General features: G+C 31.3%; 1 protein-coding gene across 2 annotated transcripts; it reads left to right on the forward strand.

The window, feature by feature from the left end:
• Positions 1 to 767: 767 nt before the first annotated feature.
• On the forward strand, positions 768 to 18,516 carry LOC143067661 (uncharacterized). 2 transcript variants are annotated; one of them, XM_076241095.1, is made up of 8 exons: positions 768 to 900; positions 7,775 to 7,923; positions 8,157 to 8,321; positions 9,300 to 9,434; positions 9,849 to 9,992; positions 10,381 to 10,524; positions 10,788 to 12,701; positions 13,470 to 18,516. In XM_076241095.1, exons 4-8 carry the CDS (start codon positions 9,329 to 9,331, stop codon positions 13,628 to 13,630), a joined length of 2,469 nt encoding a protein of 822 aa, XP_076097210.1. In that variant the 5' UTR covers positions 768 to 900; positions 7,775 to 7,923; positions 8,157 to 8,321; positions 9,300 to 9,328; the 3' UTR covers positions 13,631 to 18,516. The 2 variants fall into 2 exon arrangements, with proteins under 2 accessions (XP_076097210.1, XP_076097211.1); XM_076241096.1 differs by having other exon boundaries at positions 9,303 to 9,434.
• The last annotated feature ends 2,398 nt before the right edge of the window (positions 18,517 to 20,914 follow it).

Below are 20,914 nucleotides of genomic sequence, written 5' to 3' on the forward strand. Positions count from 1 at the left end.
GTCAATAGAATTTAATTATGCAACGTCATTTGCCTGACATGTTTACGGCCGCCACGTCAAATGCTTATCAAATTGCCGAATGCCATTGCGTACAGATTCATGCCATAAATGATTCCCATCAACTGAACTGTCCATGCAAGAATCGACTGAAGGAAAACCCAAAACATGTCAGACAGAATTGGTTGATCTTTCTGACACTCATTTTGGCATTTGTAACAGGCAGTCATTGCTTTTGGCAGTGTCACATTCATTCAAAAATAACAAAAAAATAATCCAGTGTTGCGTTTTTAAAGTCGGTCAGTATATTATGCAAACACTAACTTATTTCAGTATAGAATTCGAGTTTTATAATAATTCTTTATTTGCAAAAACAGACAAAAACCAATTTTGGTTATGGCAAATACATTGACAAAACAAACATGATCAAACATAATGAAAACTCGACAATATTATAAGAGATAAAAACAGTTATTGTTCTCCTTTCCTCAGTTCTAATGACTCTTAAATAAAAGAAACAACTGCTTTTACATCATTTGGTGTTGATGGATTTAGTATAATCACGAGTTTATAATGAAAAACTCAAACACACATTTTTTTCTGATTTGTTTCTTTTTCATATCATCGGCAACCTGTGATTCCGGTTCACCGGCCGTCTAATAAAAAAATTGGGCCGATAATGACCTGCCAGTGGCTGTCATACATGGCATGGTGGCTACCACTTAAAAGTTAATTACTTTTGTTGGTAGTTAGATAAATCATGCTGTCGTAAACTATCATTTCGGATGACTTTTTATTAGTAAGGATAAAAGCCGAGATCACCCGGTAACCATAATCAATGCAGAAACTTGTGAATAAATAAAAAAAAAAATGAATATGACAGTCAAAGTGTCCAAATGAAAGGTAGTTTTTAAATCGTCACTACACATGCAATAACAGTTCCTCTTTTAGAGATACATTTTCGTATGTTTGACCACTGACACCACAAATCCTTTAAATCCTGGAGGCTGCAGAGTGAAGTGCAACATAAAATTTAAAGAAAATAGTTATAATTTTGCAACGCAAAAGTGGAAAAGGGGATGGGGGAAGGAAATATTGGAGTTTTTATTATTTTTTCCAAGTCCCCAGAGCTTTACAATAAATTGTTTGTGACTTCAGCCAACTTTATTTGGATATTTGCTGGTGAGGGTCTGTTTACCACACCTTCATTCCATAATTTTTAGCTTTAAAAAAATACTCTCATGGAAGAACAGTTATGACAGTTAGAACATGTTAAAACTTAAGATTTTGGATTTAACAACTGAGGCTAAGCAAATTGCTTTCTTTTGTGGCAAAAATTATATTTTGTTTTATTGTAGGGAGGAGTGTAGGGTTTTGGTGCCCTGATAACACATCTGCAGGTCATAAATTATTCATGTAAAGACATGTCAAAAATGTCAAGTTTGACTCCCAGATAATATCATAAACCAGCTTTCATGGTGATCTGTACCCAAGTTGATCTGTCCCCAAGTTGATCCCTCCCAAATCATTGTCCCATGTTGATTTAAAATAATTATTACATGTATTACATGTACATGAACCTGTATGGTCCTTCAATATATTTAACATGCATACAGTACTTCTATTAACTGCTATCATTAAACATCTATACTACCATTTACTCTGAAACAAATATATTTAAAGAAATTCCCGAATGTTATATAAATATTATTAATTTATAAATCTTATAATGGAGCTGGAATCAACATGGGACAAAACAACTTGTGAAGAATTGACTTTAGGCCAGATTGGTTTGGGGCTTGAAAAATCTGTTTTCCTAAACCATCAATAAATGGGTCATGTGAAAAAATTATTAAAAGTTACTTATTCAAATAACCCTCTACATAAGCATATCAAAACAAACAGTACTGTAGGAACAACATATTAAAAGATGCAATCTTAATGATGTCATACAAGAATATCTTTTTTGATCGGTGGTACAATATTTTGTCTATCCTGTTACCATTTTCAAAAGAAATTTCGGGTTATTTAGAAAAGGTTTAGATAAAATGTTAAGCTTGTTTTACGTAGCCAATTAGATGGTTTTCAAGAGAATAAACTTTTATATATGTGACCCGCCATGACATTTGCAGGCTTATGGAGGTAGAACGTCATTGTTAGAAAAATTATAAACATGATAAATATCGAGATTCAATGAAATACGTATTTGTGAAGAAGAGATAAACACTTTCGTTGGCTTCTTTTTTGCGGATGGCGAACTATACATTTTTACAAGTTTTGAAGAAGTTTTACTTTATCGTTTGAAGTGAAAAATATTTGAATCTACATTTTAAATTGATACAAAAAAAAATCAAATTTCTGCTTTATAGATTTCCTTTCATAAATGAAGTCTGAAATATATCCATAATAAATGCACCGTATCAAATGCATATAAGAGAACACCTACTTATAAACTGTTACGCGTCGCTTACTATGTATAGAGACATGCATAATAAATCTAAATTAAAAAAAAAGGAATTCTTAAAGCTTACTTTGATCAATTTTAAACTAACTTCATTTCAACAAGTTTAAATTAAATGTTCTAAAATAGAGCTACAAAAAACCAAATAATTCTCTGCTCTAAAGTTTTTCTTTCATAAATGAAGTCTGAAATATATCCATATTAATAAATGCACCGTATCAAATTAATATATGAGAACACCTACTTATAAACTGTTACGCGTCGCATACTATGTTTAGAGACATGCATAATAAATCTAAATTAAAAAAAAGGAATTCTTAAAGCTTACTTTGACAAATTTCAAACTAACTTCATTTCAACAAGTTTAAATTTCATGTTCTAAAATGGAGCTAAGAATTGTTTGCATTGTAGTAAATTTAAGTCTTTGAAATTTTATTCAAATACGCTATTGAACATCACTAAAAGCCAATAGATACAATAATTTTGTGTTTTATAAATTAGTGGCTTCAATAAATAAAAGTCGTCATAGAACAGTCTCATTTTCATACCGGAATTTGAAATGTACGGAAGCATATTAGCGCCACACATTTTTTTTTCTTCCTATGTTTGCGTTACAACGCAAACCTTTGCGAAATAACACAAACCTTTGCGTTAATGTAAACCTTTGCGTTAAACGCAAACCTTTGCGTTAAAAGCAAACCTTTGCAAACTATCACACAAACCTTTGCGTTAAACGCACACCTTTTGCGTTACAACGCAATCCTTTGCGAAATAACGCAACCTTTGCGTTTTAATGCAAACCTTTGCGATATAATGCAAACCTTTTGCGTTAAAACGCAAACCTTTGGGATATAATGCAAACCTTTGCGTTAAACGCAAACATTTGTGTTATCTTATTTCTTATTTAAGATTCAAAGGAAACAGTAGTTATTAATGGAGGAGGCTGTATATATTAAAATTTATCACCTTTGTAGTCATTGCAAAGTAAAATGCTTGAATAATTAGATCATATCAATGACTAATAATGAGCAGAATAATATAAGAAGATGTGGTATGAGTGCCAATAAGAAATCTCTCCATCTAAGTCACTATTCGTAAAAGTAAACCATCATAGGCCGAATTACAGTCTTCAACACGGACCATTGGCTGACACTGAACAACAAACTATAAAGGTCCCCAAAAACGATATCCATGTTACTACTAGTATATATATTACAAAGAAAATTGAGTAAATTGAGGTTATACCTAAGAAAAAAATCAACCCTGCTAATATAGCTATAACCGAATATAAATATACTTCCAAAGTAAGCTCTCGTTTGAGAACTGTGTAAAGTAGGTTAGATTCAAACAAGCTACCCTTTGGCAATAAATGTATAGAATGAAGATGTTTTATTAATAAAATTATGTTCTCTCTATTCAAATTGCTACCCAAGCATCTTAAAAATACTTCATTATATTAATAAGAAAATTCAATGACTTTCTATCAAAGAATCTTGATCATATTCTGAGATTTAAAAAAAATGTTTCCTTATTAATAATTCATTTTAAAGCAGAAAGATCATTTTGTCTATTTGACTTGGAGGTTTCAGAATTGTATGACATTATTTTTTATCTTTCAATTTAAATATGACTATATACTAAACTATATTCTATTTTCTTGTTAAATTATATACTTTTTTGATGCACAAATCAGTCTTAATTTATGTATAATTGCAATTCAAGTATTCCATTATTCCTATGCATATTTATTATAATGATTTGGCCTTGTATTTATGTTTCTTTTTTTATCTACTAGTAAATCACATCCAAATGAATGACAGACAGACATATATACAAAACTGAATGAATAATTGAAATCAAGATATTTGCGTTATAACGCAAAGGTTTGCGTTATATCGCAAAGGTTTGCGTTACAACGCAAAGGTTTGCGTTACAACGCAAAAGGTTTGCATTATAATGCAAAGGTTTGCTTTATAACGCAAAGGTTTGCATTATATCGCAAAGGTTTGCATTAAACGCAAAGGTTTGCGTTTCAAATATGTCATAATATTAACATGACAGAGAGTTTTGTTTCGGAATATTCTAGATAAATATACAAAAATCTAATTTTAGACAATGTACCCTCCTAAGCCTGGAAATGGCATTTAACGGCAATTTTCTCACAATGACGTTCTACCTCCATAAGCCTGGATATGTCGTGGCTGGTCACATATATTCATTCTGTAAAATTATAGATTATTTGCCAATTTTCCAGGTTGTACTGAAAAATGCCTCTAAAAATTGATTTTCAAAGGTTGTAAAATTTACCACCAGTAATGCAAGTCTTAGATAGCAATTTATATTGTTCGGCATTTTTTCACCCTTTCAAATAAACCCAACATCAAGTAAAACCCTCATAAGTTAGTCTACTTTTCTCTTTATTTCATTGGTAACAGGAACGTACGTTTCTGATATATCACTAAATAAAAGTCTATCCTGTTACCTTTTTGTCTATCCTGTTACCAATATCAGTATTGCACCTGCAAATGCTTAATTGGGAAGATTAAGACGTTATAACCTTAAGATGAGTTCAAACAACGAAATATTTCATTCGTTTTGCACCTTTATGTTAAGATAAAAAATTTAACGAATTTTTGTCTACGATTGTCTATCCTGTTACTGTAACCATAGCAACCATAGTTACAGGATAGACAAATTTCTTCGTTTTTGATTGCTGTTATGAAATAACTACTCCCTTTTGTGAAGTGATTATGGTTTTATTTTGTGAATTTTGTTTCCAACAAGTTATTGCACTTTTTACAAGCATACTGTTGGTGTAATTAATCAAAATTGTTGGTAACAGCATAGACATGAAAAAAAGTACACTCTATTTTTTTCTCTAAATGTCTTGAAATTTCTTTTCTCTACACTGTCTTTCAAGAAATGAGGCATTTTAAATGTAAAGATTACTTTGCACTTTTGAAATCAACACTGACTGATTCAATATTCATAGGGAGAATAATTTAACGGCTGATTTAAGTAGCGATAACAGGATAGACATGAACCTCCCTTACGATGATTCAATTTAGTTTGTAGATAATATGTTACATACAATGATAAAGAAGCTACGATTTTTCTTTAGAACAATAATAAATGTTCTTAAAAAGTCCCTTTTGAAGATATCAAGGCGATCAGAAAATCGGAAAAAATTATTTGAAATGTGTTTTTCTGACACTATACACACACAAATACCCCCAAAATCGGACTTAAATGCAGTTTAATCTTATCAAAATAGATGTAAGGTGTGTTTATTATTAATGTTCTGAATCAAAAATTCGACAAGCTTTCATTTAAACCATTACAACTGAAATTTCCATTAGAAATACAAAATTTAGCATGGGTGTACTGAAAATTCGACATTTTTTGAAAATGACCCAAATATATTCAATTATAAGTTTTACTATTAACCATGTGAGGAAACAACTATTAGAATTATAAGTGCTTTAGGTATGTATATTATTTGAAAGGTGAATATTCAGGAAAGGCAAGCTTCAAGAAAAGCTGACAAATCTAAGACATCAGTCTCTGATTTTGTTGTTCTTCATGTCCAAAATAATTAACCAGTGTCTTACATGAAACAAATATAAAAATGTAAAAATGAAGCCAACAGTTATGAAACAAGAGATATATAGAAATGACATCTAAATCTGACAAGTGAATATTTTGTCAATGAGATAAAAACAAGTGTATTCATCAAATTAGTTATAATTTTCAATTCGCATGTTTGAAATTTACAGAAAAACTCAAATCTATCTATTTAAAATGTTAACAAATCCTCCCCTTTTATGTTCATCTTACCACCCTAATTAACACATTAAGGTTACAAATGACTAATCCCTATTCTAATATGACGTTCTTCTTAAGCTTTGGGTACAAAGCCATGCTCTAATTCAAATAGAACATGGGCTGCACGTGATTGATGTCACAATTGAAATTGCAACGTCAGATGAATTTTGAACAACGCCAGAGATCAAAATGGACATTTTTGTTGGTGTTGCTCGCTAGGAAATTAAAAAAAAACATTCCAAAAGTAAGTTTAAATGTTTCTGTTCTTTTTTTATTGATAAACTGCTGATTTTCTATAACGTTTTTTATTCATGAAGTCAAAATGGTGACATTCCGAGCGTCTACTATAGGTCCGCTTCGAAGTGAAAAAGTTCAAATATTCCTATTAGAATCGAAATAATTCTATCCTGCCATGCTCTATGCTCATTTTAACATGGGTAGGCATTATATTTGTAAACATTTAATACCTCCCTAACGCTCAGTATTAAGATATTAACAAATATAATGCCTACCCATGTTAAAATGAGCATATAGAGCATGGCAGGATAGAATTATTTCTTAAACAAAAGTTCTCTTTCATTTTTGGCAAAAGTAGGGGTATTGTACATTTGTTCATTGTTTGACAGCTATTATTTGGCCCTGAAATTGCAAAATATTAAACTTTTCAAAATTTCAAAATTATCATATGGTGATTTTTATTGATTAATAAATAGGTTGATTACTTGGTATAATCTGGACCCTTTTGTGCAGAAAGGTTACTTGTGATGTCAGTATAATGTCATATATACATACTTTTAACTCACAGTTTTTCGGACAAAATAGATCTTAGCCCAAGCCTTACCCTCAAAGATATTGATACACTTAGCTTTCACATCTTTGTTAAATCATGGCATTCTTTTATAGTCAACTATTTTTGGTAAAGCCTTGTTTTATGTTTTAATAATAATGACAAAATCTGAAAAATACAAGAAGTTTATCATCATGCCAATAATGCAAATATGTAAGACTAATAAATTTTGTCTTTTGAACATCTAATGGATTTTTTATTTTATATTTAAACTCCATTTTGCTTTTACAGAATCTCATAGAGTTTGGACACAATGATTGGACTGATAATATTTAACAATTTCATTATTCACATCACAAATAAATCATTTCTTGTTTTCTGTCATTTAACATGTTTAAACTGTCAAGTTGCCTTCACATAATTTATGTTTTTGTTGACCTGCTTAAAATAGTATTCAAAGTGAACATATATTCTAAATAACATAATGATAAAAGGATTTATATTGAGGAGGAAAATATCTAACTTCCTGTCTCCTATGACACAAGTTACTCAATCTGATGGTTGTGGCACCAATGTAGATAAGTTTTAAATCAACCTTCTATAATTCTATGCTTAAATGCCAGGCACGAGTGATACAGGCATTACAGGCTTATTATGGCACATATCAATATAATTATTTAAAATTGATTGATTTATTGTTTCAGATCTCCATCATTTCTGATGTCAATGAAGGAAAACAGTGTTATACTCATTTAGCATAGATAGGTCTAGTTCCTGCTGCGACCAGGATGGGGGAAAGAAATGTCAACTATTACTAACCATGAGCAGTAAATGTTTTCATCCTTAATAAAATGTAAGTGTTCTGTAGAATGATAACCCAGATGTCTGTATGTTTCCCCAGTGTCATACAGTTGTAAAGTACTTTGTATATCATGTGTATATAGAAGATATAGGAAGCAAAGATTATCAATTATGAATAACTTTTATCAGTATTTATCGGTAATTGTCTGTTTTAATGATGAGTGAACAATTTGTAATTTAAGATAAGTTGTATGACTGTATGGCTAATTTCTATGTATTTTGTAGATCATTAACTCTGTTATTAACAGAATACAAGATGGAGCTATCAATATAAAGTCAAAAGGGCTACTGTTTTTTCATTTAGATGGTGTATTTGAAAAGGAGACTTTGAATATGGAATAAGACGTAATTGTACTGTTTACACTGGAGCTTATAAAGGCATTTAATACTGTGAGTATAAGCAGCAATGAGTGGTACTGATTTTAATGTGAGCTGGGAACATATTGTTGATAATCCTATCAATCTGCATATATCTTCCTACAGATTGAATGGAAAAAAATCTGACAGTACAACTTAAATCTTACTATCATGACTATTACTGGTATAAATACATATTTTTTGGTTTCCCAATATAAGTATTTAAACTTTGAAGTATTTAAAGTTTATTTAAGAATAGGATAAGGTTGTCATATACATGTATACAAGTGTAGATATAAGAAGATGTGGTATGAGTGCCACTGAAACAACTGTCCATCTGAGTCACATTTGTAAACGTAAAACATTATAGGTCACAATTTCAAAACGTAAAACATTATAGGTCAAAGTACGTTCTTCAACACAGAGCCTTGGCTCACACTCAACAACAAGCTATAAAGGGCCCCAAAAATTACTAGGATAAAACCATATAACATGCATAGGCGGATCCAGGGGGGCCCTTGGGGGCACGCCCCCCCCCCCCTTTTGTGGGAAAAATTTGGTTGATTATATAGGGAATCATTGAAGCATGACTGGAGCGGCCCCCCCCCTCCTTAGGAAAAGGTCTGGATCCGCCACTGAACATGTATAACTAAATATATGATTCATGAGAAAGCATTTCATTAATGAGGGTTCATTCTTACTTGTTGACCTACAACATCTTATCAGAGACATATGTACACATGTATATATGTCTCTGATCTTTTTAATAATGTAAGAATACATCCAAAGGAAAGTTACAATGGTAAAAAGTCTCCAACTTAAAAATAAGGTCTTTCTGTAGACCTCCATGTACATTCCACATTCATGACATTACAGACTACAGTTAATGGCTAGAAGAATTAAACAGTTACAACGATTTACTTATAAAGCTTGAATCTAAATGGTTCATTGTGTATTATCACAACAAATATGTTTTAATAACAGACTGTTATTTTGTAAATTTTAATTCAGTAGATAACACTATAGAAAAAAACAGAAGTATGAAGGAGAAAGTGGAAACAGGAGAGAATGATGACGAAGAGGAGAGTCAGTTAACAGAGTCAAATTTACCTGTAGATAAAGGATATGCATGGGTTGTTGTGTTTGGTAACTAAGTTAACAGAGTCAAATTTACCTAGTGTAGATTTATTTCCATATCAAAATCTATTTAAATAATTGCTACAAAATTTGAAAGCACCAACATGAAAATATTGATACAAAGAAAAATTTCAAAAAAATTATGAAATAATTACAGAACACTAGACTAGGCTGTTTTAATCAAGTGAATGAATTAAGGCAGGCAGGAAGGAAGGAAGGAATGTGGTCTGTAAATTGTTGAAAAATATCAGGACCTAAGAGCTACAGTCCTGCAGCTACAACAAATGAATACTTTGTGTATAATGTCTCATAATTTGTAAGACATTCATTGTTTATGAGTTTTTCAACCAATCTCAATATTTGAATACTAGCATTTGAAAATTATAATGAAATGCTTAACATTCGGTTTGCCATGTATTTCAGCTGCTTCAATGATTCTTTTCCTGGTGATTGGATCTCTGAAATCATTTGGTGTGTTATATGTTGAACTGTCTAGAAAATACAATGTCAGCAACAAAGAACTCCAGTCTATACAATCATTAACGGGTTTCTTTTATCTTGGGCTAGGTAAGTCATTGTCTTAGTGTCTCTAAATAGCAGCATATTTTAACTTTTGTAAATAATTCATTTTCAACCAAGAACAAAACAAAACCATTATCATCTCTATATATTTTTCATTATAAGCTCACTGTGATCATGGTGACCTACATTTCTATCATTATGTTCATCAGAAACTTATTTTATTGGTACCAATTTTAAGGAATAAATATTTCTTAAATTGATGACATTCACACTAAGTTTAAAATAAAAATAATTTTTGAAAATTGAAAATGATTAGAACTTATAGTCAATTTAAAACAAAATTTCAATGGTCAACACAATATGTAGGGACATTTTTAAGGATTTTTCAAAGCTATCACATTTGTTTAAAGAAAACATTGATTTACCCTTGTAGGACCTGTTGGAATTGCGCTGAGTATGAAGTTTTCTCACCGAGCAGTCTGTTTTGTTGGGGGATTATTTGGAGGGACAGGATTTTTATTGACAGCTTTTGCTCCATCTTTGGACTACTATTATCTGACATATGGTTGTCTTACAGGTTTGTAAAACATTTAGATGTATACTACATAACAAAAAAGAAGAAATGAGGGGAAATTGATAGAACAACTTAGATTGAAAAACAACATTTGCTTTACTTTTTTAATTTATTTAAAACAAAATGCATTGTATTAAATTATGGGAATTTCTCCATTGTGTTTATATATGCAGATGTTTTCCAGTTTTCTGACAATGTATTACATGTACTAAAAAATGCATATGTTGAATTTTTCATAACAACATTTTTTTGTTTGGTAATTATAGGAATTGGTTATGGTTTATCATTCAGTCCCTGTGTGGTGAGCTTTGTACATTATTTCCACAAGAAACGAGCACTAGCTAATGGCATTGTTACTGCAGGAGGAGGATTAGGTGCAGTAGTACTTCCATACATTATGAGATATCTGATTGATGTAATGTCACTTAAAGGATGTATGATGATTTTTGCTGGTATCTTGTACAACATATGTGTATTTGCTTGTTTGCTCAGATCACATAAGAATTATCCCATTAAAAAAAGTAAAGGAAAAAAAGTTAGTGAGAAAATGACACCGTCTGTAGATCAACAAAGTATGATACTTTTAGATGCTAGCGACCTCATTCATTGTGATGATAAAAGTTATATGTCGGTAGATGACGGCAGAAGTCAGAATAGTTATGTTTCAGAGGGAGAATATCTGTTAAGACATGCACAGAAGAAATCCAAACGAGGAAACAAAATGGCTAATGCTTCTATTGTTAGTCTGAAATCTTTTAATCCTTCTTTGTATACAAATCCAGAAAATATGACAAGGTCTCTGTGCTCAGAAGATCAACTAAGTATAGATATCACTTCTAAGCATGACAAACAAATGACAGCTTCAGTAATCAGTCTCAAGTCATTTGATCCATCTCTTTGTTCTAATCCGGAAATACTGGGTAAATCATTATACTCTGAAAATGATGAGGCAATTGAAAACTTGAAGGATGACAATCAGATTAATGCATCAGTGATCAGTTTGAAATCCTTTGATCCATCTGTATGTTCAAATATTGATGCCATGGGGAAATCTATTTATTCTGATGATCAGCAAAGTATTGGAGTAGCCTCACTCGGTGATACTAGTCGGAAACAAAGCTTAGGAGTTGTCTCTCTTGACTCTACTTCTAGAGAATCAGCGTCAAAAAGTAGATCAGTAAATGAGTCACAGACAGATGAAGTAGAGGATGAAAGAAAATCCAGAAATCATGAAAATGACCAAGACAAGATGAATAATTTTGAATATAAAGATAATGAGAAATTTTCTTTTGAAAATCAAAAGCCTGTTACAAAATCTCGTAGTCAAGGAAAACGAAGACATTTATCTGCAGGGAACACTAGTTTAAAGGCCATCCTTACCAATGACAAATATAAAATAGACGAAGAGAATCAAATTAAAAATCAAAGTGATGAATGTACTAGCCAGAACAGTTTAAAAGCTGAGAAAGAATCACTTCTAAAAAAAATGATATGGTTGAAAAAAGATGACAAGAAGCGTCTTACAGCATCAGTTATAAGTCTGAAATCCTATGATCCATCTTTATGTGCTAGTCTGGGTGTGGTAGCCAGTATATCAATGCAGAGTATACCTCAGACTTTTGAAAGGCTAGATAATAGCAATAGAGGAATTCTTATTGAATCTCAGACTTTAGACAAGAAGGGTTGTTGTTGGTCTTTTAAACAATTATGTATATTTGATTGGAGCCTTTTCAAAAATCCTGTTTTTCTTCTGTACCTAATTTTTGTTTTTTGTGAATCACTTGGATATCTGGGTATATTTAACATTTTACCTCCATTTTGTGAAGAAATTGGTGGAACAGACACACAAGGGGCTACAATCATTGCAATTATAAGCATATCTGAATTATTCGGACGACTGTTTTTTGGATGGTGTACACACATGTGTCCAAATAATTGTAAAACTATATACTTTGGAGCCACTTTCCTAATGGGATTGGGAATATTGTTCACTCCAGATATGAACACATTTATGCATCTTGCCATATTTGTTGGAATTTATGGATTTTTTGCTGGAGGATATAATGGTGTTTTGTTTAATACAATTATCAACAGTTTAGGATTAGAGAAATTTTCACATGCCTTTGGATTTATTGCTTTTTCTGCATCATTGTCATTGCTGGTTAACCCAGTGGAATCAGGTAACTATGACGATTATCATTCAAATTAAAAAAAAAAAACATCAACATTTCATTCATATACTGACTTTTTTGTGAGGGTAGGTAAAATTAATAAATGCAAATAGCACATATTCCATTGTAATAGCATGTTTCCACCATATACTTTTGCACATTTTTCTATGAAACTACAAATTTTGAATTAACCTTCATGTGAGCATGAAATGAGGTTGAGGATGGACAGAGTTATAGGAACATGGGAATTATGGGATGGGAAGTGGGGAAGCCAGGGGAACAGGGGCAGAATAAAGACATGAAAGATGCCAACTTTTTGTTTGGGAGTAAGGAGGAGAGAATATGAATAGAAGGGGAGAGGGATTTGGAGGTTAGGGAAGTTGGAATCATGGACCTATGTCCACCCCTTTGCTGTACCATGGGCTGACTTGTCACAAAATGACGTTGGTGAATGATGAGGTATGACTTGGTGTGATAGAACGCCAGTCGTGCAGCCAGTTTTCATCTAATTGGCCATTGGTAGAGCTTTAAACATATTTTAATCGAAAGTTGAAACTCAAAGGTTATGTCAACTGATTGCACTACGGTATAGAGAAAACTGCTATCAAAATATAAAGGATTTTGATTGGATGTTGTGGTAAGTTATCCCATGTTGAAATATTTATTTCAGCAGAAGTGCAAAGAATACTTGATGCAAATATCCTAAAGAGTGTCATAAAAAATGATTATAAAATCTACTACATAGATATGAGAAGATGTTTGTTTCATATATTTCAGGTTTGATCAAAGATTCAACTGGTTCCTGGATGAATGTGTTTAGGGTCAATGGCTCTTTAGCCCTGTTTGGATGTTTTATGTTACTAATAATAGCATTCCTAGAGAGAAGAAAACCCCAGCAAACCTCTGAGATAGAGATGGATACCACTGTAGAATTGTGAAAATGGGGAGGAGCAAGATCAAAAAGAAAATTAGATAAGGAATGTTTCAACTTTGAATGATGATTCAATGTAGAGTTTAATAATGTCAAACATTCAAGAATTGTAAGTTTCTGGTAAAGTGGAACTTAACTAAGTATTTAATATTATAACAGTGCCATTCTATTGTGTATGTAAATAACCTATTGTTATTCATCCATATTTAATAATTCAAACACATTTGATACCATCTAAATGAATTGTATCTACAGAAAAAAAAAATTCAAAAATAATTTGACTTCTTTTTGAAATTATAGTGTTTTAAGGATGTACTTAGGTGAGGTTTTGGAATTTGTGTCAAATGTTCGGACTCCTTGGTGTTTTTCCATACAATACAATATAAAATATTTTGCCCCATAACACCCATTTATTTTTTCATATAAGACTTAATAACTCATGAAGGGTCATTTACCAAAATTTTAGAAGATTCTTGATTTTCTTTCTTTTGTTTTGAGACACAAATAATACCATTTGCAAATATAAGGTAAAAGTCTGAGTCAGCCTTTTCCCGCCATTTTTTAGATCTCAAATGTCTCGAAAAGGAGGTCCATGACCTATTAATTTTTTTAGCTTATCTTTATCCTTAATTGAAGCTCTACCAACTTATAGTATCAATTTTAATTTCTTAATTTCTTAATTTTTACCTAACCTCAACTAAGTACATCCTTAATGCCTTTGTTGTGGAAGTTTTGCACAGTTTTACTTATCATGCTTATAGAAGAGGGTAATGTTTTTGTAGTGCACATTAGTGCTATTATACTTGGAAGCCTACAGTTATAGAATTTACCTCCATATATAAAATGAAAATGACAAATTTTTGTCTCATTGGCAATCATACCACATCTTCTTATTTTTGTACAATGTATATGTATTTTTTTTTTTAAAGATATGGTCTGAGGTTAAAGTTTTTCAGTCATCAATAATGTTGTCAGCACTTCATTGTATTTTATGAAATTTAGACAGAAGCTTGTTTATAACCATAAGACCGTATCCAGAGCAGAATCAGGATTTTTTTCCCCCGTTTTATTTCTTCTCCAATTTTGACTGATAAATGGACATTTGTTTTGGCATAAAGAAAAAGATCTTTTGTACGCTTAATTTATTCCCTAAAAACCTAAAACAATATTAATAAAAAAATTAAGAAGCATCCTTTTTTTAACATGTACGGTATTATGTTCTATGTTAAGTAAATTGTTGACACACAGAAATGTTATTTGTAATCTTGCATCATATAGTTTTTGCTAATCTCAAAACTACAACTACACTTAACCAACACTAACCAAAGATGTGCTTACTCTTGTTGAAAAAATTAGCTTATGCATATCTCTTTATTTTTTTATTTGAATAGCTAAGTTTCTCAGTGGAGTTCAGTTCAGAAGAACACACTTCTTAAATATGCAACACCGCCTAGATCAGGTCGAGAAATCATCAAATTCACCTAAACTCTTTTATAGTTGAATGTAATATTTTGATATTTTAATATCACATTCCTTTCTGATGTTCCATAGCTTTACAATGGAACTCAAAGTTATTAAGAGGTCACACATAACTTCAATCTGTATCTCATTTTCGTTCTCTTAATATTCTTTTCAACTGGACATCAAATTGTGCATTCATATTTAATTTTTACTGACATTAATTTCAGGGTTGGCTTTATAAATATTTTGATATGAGCGTCACTGATGAGTCTTATGAAGACAAAACGCTCGTCTGGCGTACTAAATTATAATCCTGGTACCTTTGATAACTATTTCAATAGTCAGGGAAAGCATTTAACACATTAATGTTCAACTGAAAGCTTTTCAAGTCTAGACAAATATTGAAACAATTTTATGTATAAAGGTTAAAAAAAATTATTATGCATGGGACTGTAGTTGAGTTTTAAGACATTGATTGAGAATGATAGAAAGAGTTGATTGTACAGAAAAATCTGTTGATAGTTTTTGCTCAGAATTGGCTAAAGTTGCTGAATTTGTATCCCAAATATACATTTCATCTGTTGATATTGCTGAACCAATACTGAAACAAATATGAAAAGGAAAACAAGAACTACACCATTTACAACAGTAGTATCATATGCTTCTTTGCCTCTTTGTGTAGCTCATTATAAAGGAAATGATTATTTGTTTATTCCATATAGATACATATATGTAAGTAAACTGCTGTAGAAGGGAAATAAGAATCTCATTTCTTTCATGAATATGCATTGTGTAAATACATTACATAGATGATGTGAACATTACTACCGCGATCCTAAAGCTTAAGTATCAACATTATGTTTACATTTGATTTACATTGTTTTGTTTATTTATATTTTTATTTTATAAAGTATATACACTATTTTATTAAATAATCATCTATTTCTGAAAAGAAAAAGAAAATTTTTGATATTTTCATGAACCATTTTCCTGTGTTTCCTTCATTTTCAAATTTAAATATTTTGATAATAGAGGAGTGTGATAGAGAAATGACTAGAAAAATACAACATCAAACATTACTAATAGTACAAATATTTTTTTTTATTCAGTAGCTTATATATCTCAGATACCCCCCCCCCCAAATTTTGTCAACTACAAATTTTATCACATCTAAATACAAAAAGTTTTACCAGCAAATTTCTTTATTTCATCTGTTTTTTGTTGTTGTGTTTTGTTAAAAAATGAAAAAAATCAGTTATTTTAATAATATAAGAAAGATTTATTTATAAATAAGTAACTAAAGCTATATAAAGTGTAATATGCAAGAACAGTACAACCATTTTGAAAAAGAGGGGGAAAGGGGATGCACATGGAACCCTTAACCACCCTACTCCTGTCAGTGATATGTAAACCTGGACCTTTCACTGATAACCTACAACCCCAAATTATACTCAGCCTGTATAGATGCATCAATTATGTTCAATCCTAATCACTAAATGTACAAAAGTACATGGAACAATTTATCACCACCCACAATTTGAAAATAACACAAAAAGGGGAAGCCATCGAAATAAAAATAAGTTCTCAATTATTCTATTTTTGCTAACTTTGCAGTTTTGCATGAATTTTGAAACGTTTGATGCCCTTAATGCAAATATATAAGACAAAATATAAGAATATAAATACTGAAACCTGACAGACTAATGTATTTGACACCTCTGATGGTTGTTGTTGGATAGATTTGTAAAACTTGCCAAAGAAGTGGCCTTGTGATATACCTACCTCTCCTGTCAAATTTGTAAAAATCATATTAAGTATTTTTTTTTGTTGCAATTATTTAAACTTTTACAAGTGAAAACTAAAACATTTTTATTTAACATTCATTTATTGTGTATAAAATTTTAAAATAAAATCAATTTGCTTGTTGATTTTTATCAAAGTTACTGTACTATCATTGCTCTGTGATAGTTAATGTCTATTTTAGAAGAATATAAAGTAGTAAACGTTTTTGATGATGCATGCAAAATATTAATACATAAAATAATTGTACGTGCCTTTTTATTGTATTTACATATTATTAATGTGCAATAAAGCTGTTGTATATGTTTTTTAAATGCCATACTGAAGTTTTCAGAAAATACCATTCACAAATTGTTGTATTCTTATGTTCAAATTCACATGTAAAGACAATCACTGTATATGAAACACTATTGTTTGTAATAATATGTCAGTTGCAATATTGCTTTTCTTACCACTAGATTGAACAAAGTCTGGATTATTTTCCTTTAGGGAGCGTGTGCAGTGTAGTTTGTTATCTTCCTGATAAATGTTTAAATCGGGAATCTTAGGAAATAATTAAGGAAACAATAATATCAGTTATATGTTTCAGCATTTTGATATTCATAATTAACAAACCAAACTGTTAACATGGTTAAAGGTATGACTTTAAACTAACAAAAGGATTTTTTTTTTGCAAATAATGAAAAATTAGATTATAAAAAATAAAACCTTCAATATTACAGAATTAAAAACACTATCAGTGTACAAGATGAACATTTATTATGGATAATGCTTTTTTTTTTTGGAAAGCAAGATAAAAAAAATTACAAATATTAACACCAACACAACAACCTTGATATAAAAGGTTTTCAATTTTTGATTTGATTGTCATAAGATTTACAGGTTTCTCCTGACACATTCCTAATTTGTTATGGTCAAGTGTTTCAATGCTAATTTGTGTGTCCCCCTATGCTAGAAGCCTGAAGGGGGCATTATGTTTTCATGTTGGTGCTTTGGTGCTTCCCTCTTCAGTTTAAAGTTAATGACTATTGTAGTTTACAAGGAAGTTGTATTCACATCAACTTTGGTCACACAATTATTTTTAAGAGAAATAGTTTAACTATACATCAAATTAAGGTTTTGACCCAAATTTCAAAGTTCACTGAAACTGTAAATGTGATTGTATAAAAACAGTTTAATCTCAGGTTAAAGGTTTTGGTTAAGATAGTTTACCATGAATTTGTAGTCACATCAACTTCAAATTTTGTATGCATGTTAATTATCATGTGATTTTGTTTTTATATGAATGCCAAATTACAGTTATGACCCTGTTTCCTTACGGTTTACTGAACAAGAAAATGACATTTGAAGCTGGGCATTGTGACCATGACCTATGCACACATATTATTGTTTGAAATAGCTGACTTAGTCAAGATAGAGTGAGCTACTGTATGACCATGCACCAAGGTAAAATACATTAATTTGATATTTGCATAATATTTTATCAGGCATAGTTTCTGTTGCTGTGTTTTATTATTTTGAAGCTTTGTTTTGCTACATTTTATTGTATTGTTATGATATATCAGTAGAATCTCATTTTGTTGTTTACAAGTGCTTATTTGTTTTAGTGAATAATAAAACATGAAAAAGTCACACATTTTACTTAATAACGCCTTTTCCCTTTTGTCTCTTAGAAACAGTTGTCTGAAAGGCATATGACACAATTATTATTTTTATATTGATTATTATTATAGAGGGTGAAGTAAAGGAAATATTAAGGATATGTTATTGATACAAAAATTCAAAGGTGCAAAATACTGAGTATACCTAGAGGTCAACAGACATAGTCTTGAATAAAAGACAAATGACTCCACTCTGTCAGGAAATTCAAGTATAAATTCAGCAGAGAATGTTAAAGATGTTAAACAAGATATTCATTAAGTGACAATAAAAATAAGAAGCAACTGAAAACATTTACTGGAGAAGTTGCAGACAAATATATGGAAGGTAAAGAATTTCTTTTAGCAGCCATATTTCCATCAGTTGAATAATGACATGTACATGATAATTTCATAACGACCCTGTGCTAGTCATAACGATTATTTTTTTAAATGATACTAGATAAATAAAACAATTTTAAAACAGGTCTCAGATTGAAGTAGGGGTCAATTCACAAATGTTATTCTAGTAGTCCGGTGGCTACAAGCATATTTCAGACGAATTGTGCACATCCTGCTACAAGCATGAAATTTGGCATAGACCTTCCTCAGCTATTACTCTTTTATTTCAGATAGGGAGGCATTCGAAAAAAAATGTCTCACTTCCGGTAAAATCCAAAATGGCGGACGTCATACTTGAATCAGCCCAATATCGAAGGCTAGTATTTGAAAAGGTGTTATTATCATGCTACTAGCATAATATTTGGTACAAACCTTTGTTATGTACTACTTTCAGTATATTTTATAGATTAGATGTCTTCAAAAACCCTACTTCCGGTTAAAATCCAACATGGCGGACATTGTACTTAAATAAGCTTATTTTTAGGGAGCGTAATTGAAATGCGTTTTAACGTATTGCTACTATCATTATATTGTGCAGGAACCTTTCTTTGGTGCTTCTGATGGTTATAATGTATAAGATATATGTCTTAAAAACCCTCACTTGCGGTAATATCCAAAATGGCGGACATAGAAATATCAATTAATTATTCAAATATTCTTTAAATGTAAAGAAAATGAATTTTTTTGTGCTGGTCATTAAACTTTTGGCTTTAAGTTATCCCCAAAACTACTAATTCTATCATGTTGGCAATGTTTAAATATAAAGTTGACACTTCCGGTAAAAATATGACGTAAATTTCAAAGATGAGTCCTCAATCCATTTCTTCGATGTAGAATTTTGGATAGATTGGTTAAAACAAAAAAAATCACTATATTACTTAAACATATTTAAAATTACTACAATTTTCGGCCAAAAATGACGATGACCACGACATGCACACATCGCATTGCAAGGGAGACCCGATTTTCCACATTAAAAATGACCGCGGCATCCTTTCTTACATCCACAATGTACAAGCTTCTGACAAAATGATGAGGCCTCAAAAAGATTTTTTTTTTAAAAGTTATCCTCTTTGTCCCCGCCTGGAGTGGGTAGCATAAGAGCTAATCCCAAGCTCGTCTCCCTAAACACCTACCTAAGTATATTGCATGATTTACATGCTGGAAAAGACTAGACCAAGTTGAGGGAATAGCCTCAAAAAGCCTTCCCTTTTGCGCAAATAGTTATGTTCTTGCTTCGTTAACCATGTTATACCCATCTGTTAAGTTTGTGCAATCTTACAGTAAAACGCCGGTGATTTAGTCTGATCAATCATCATTCTTTATGTCACATCTTCAAATGCAATCAATGTCTCCGTTTATAGTTGTTTTTTTTTCCTTTCAAGCAAAGAAGAACCATATCACAACAGGTAAAGGCATGGATAACAATAAGTGTGTCAGATCACTCATTGCCTAGTGCATTTGAAAGGCCATTGATAGATATTAATCCAAAGTCTTTTGCCCTCCCAAACACAATGCATAGTTCGTCTACGCCTACATGTATGTCACGGAATAGCGAAACAGTAGTGACAACATCATCATTAACGACTGTTCGAATCATGACTCGTATAAGTTCGTGTTTCACTGCATCAGAAACATGCACCATGATTCTAGTGTCTGCCTCTAAATGTGAACTTGGTGCTAAACTTGAAATACATCACGTGGTGGATAAGATAGAATGTCCTGACCATTTGTTGCTATAACTACCATACGCATCCAAGACTTCATCCACTCGTATTACGGTTTCAAGGTATTTTATTAAGGTAAGGACATAATACCCAATCAGCATACTCGTTATGCCGTAATTCACAATCGGAGAGCTGATTTCCCACATTTACAAAGACTGTGGTATTGGTCCTCACATCCATAAATTCCAAAAACACATATTTTCTTGCTTTGTTAACCCGATCTGATAAGGTTTTTTTTCGATCTTACAACAAAACCACGTATCG

Source organism: Mytilus galloprovincialis, chromosome 3, assembly GCF_965363235.1.
Source record: "Mytilus galloprovincialis chromosome 3, xbMytGall1.hap1.1, whole genome shotgun sequence".
NCBI classification, from domain to species: domain Eukaryota; kingdom Metazoa; phylum Mollusca; class Bivalvia; order Mytilida; family Mytilidae; genus Mytilus; species Mytilus galloprovincialis.

What these genes read in the sequence shown, in the direction of transcription:
- LOC143067661 (XM_076241095.1), top strand. Translation starts at nt 9,329, where the DNA reads ATGAAGGAGAAAGTGGAAACAGGAGAGAATGATGACGAAGAGGAGAGT. An exon ending in TTTCTTTTATCTTGGGCTAG is followed by an intron (nt 9,993 to 10,380) that starts GTAAGTCATTGT and finishes TTACCCTTGTAG; the next exon opens with GACCTGTTGGAATTGCGCTG. An exon ending in GACATATGGTTGTCTTACAG is followed by an intron (nt 10,525 to 10,787) that starts GTTTGTAAAACA and finishes TGGTAATTATAG; the next exon opens with GAATTGGTTATGGTTTATCA.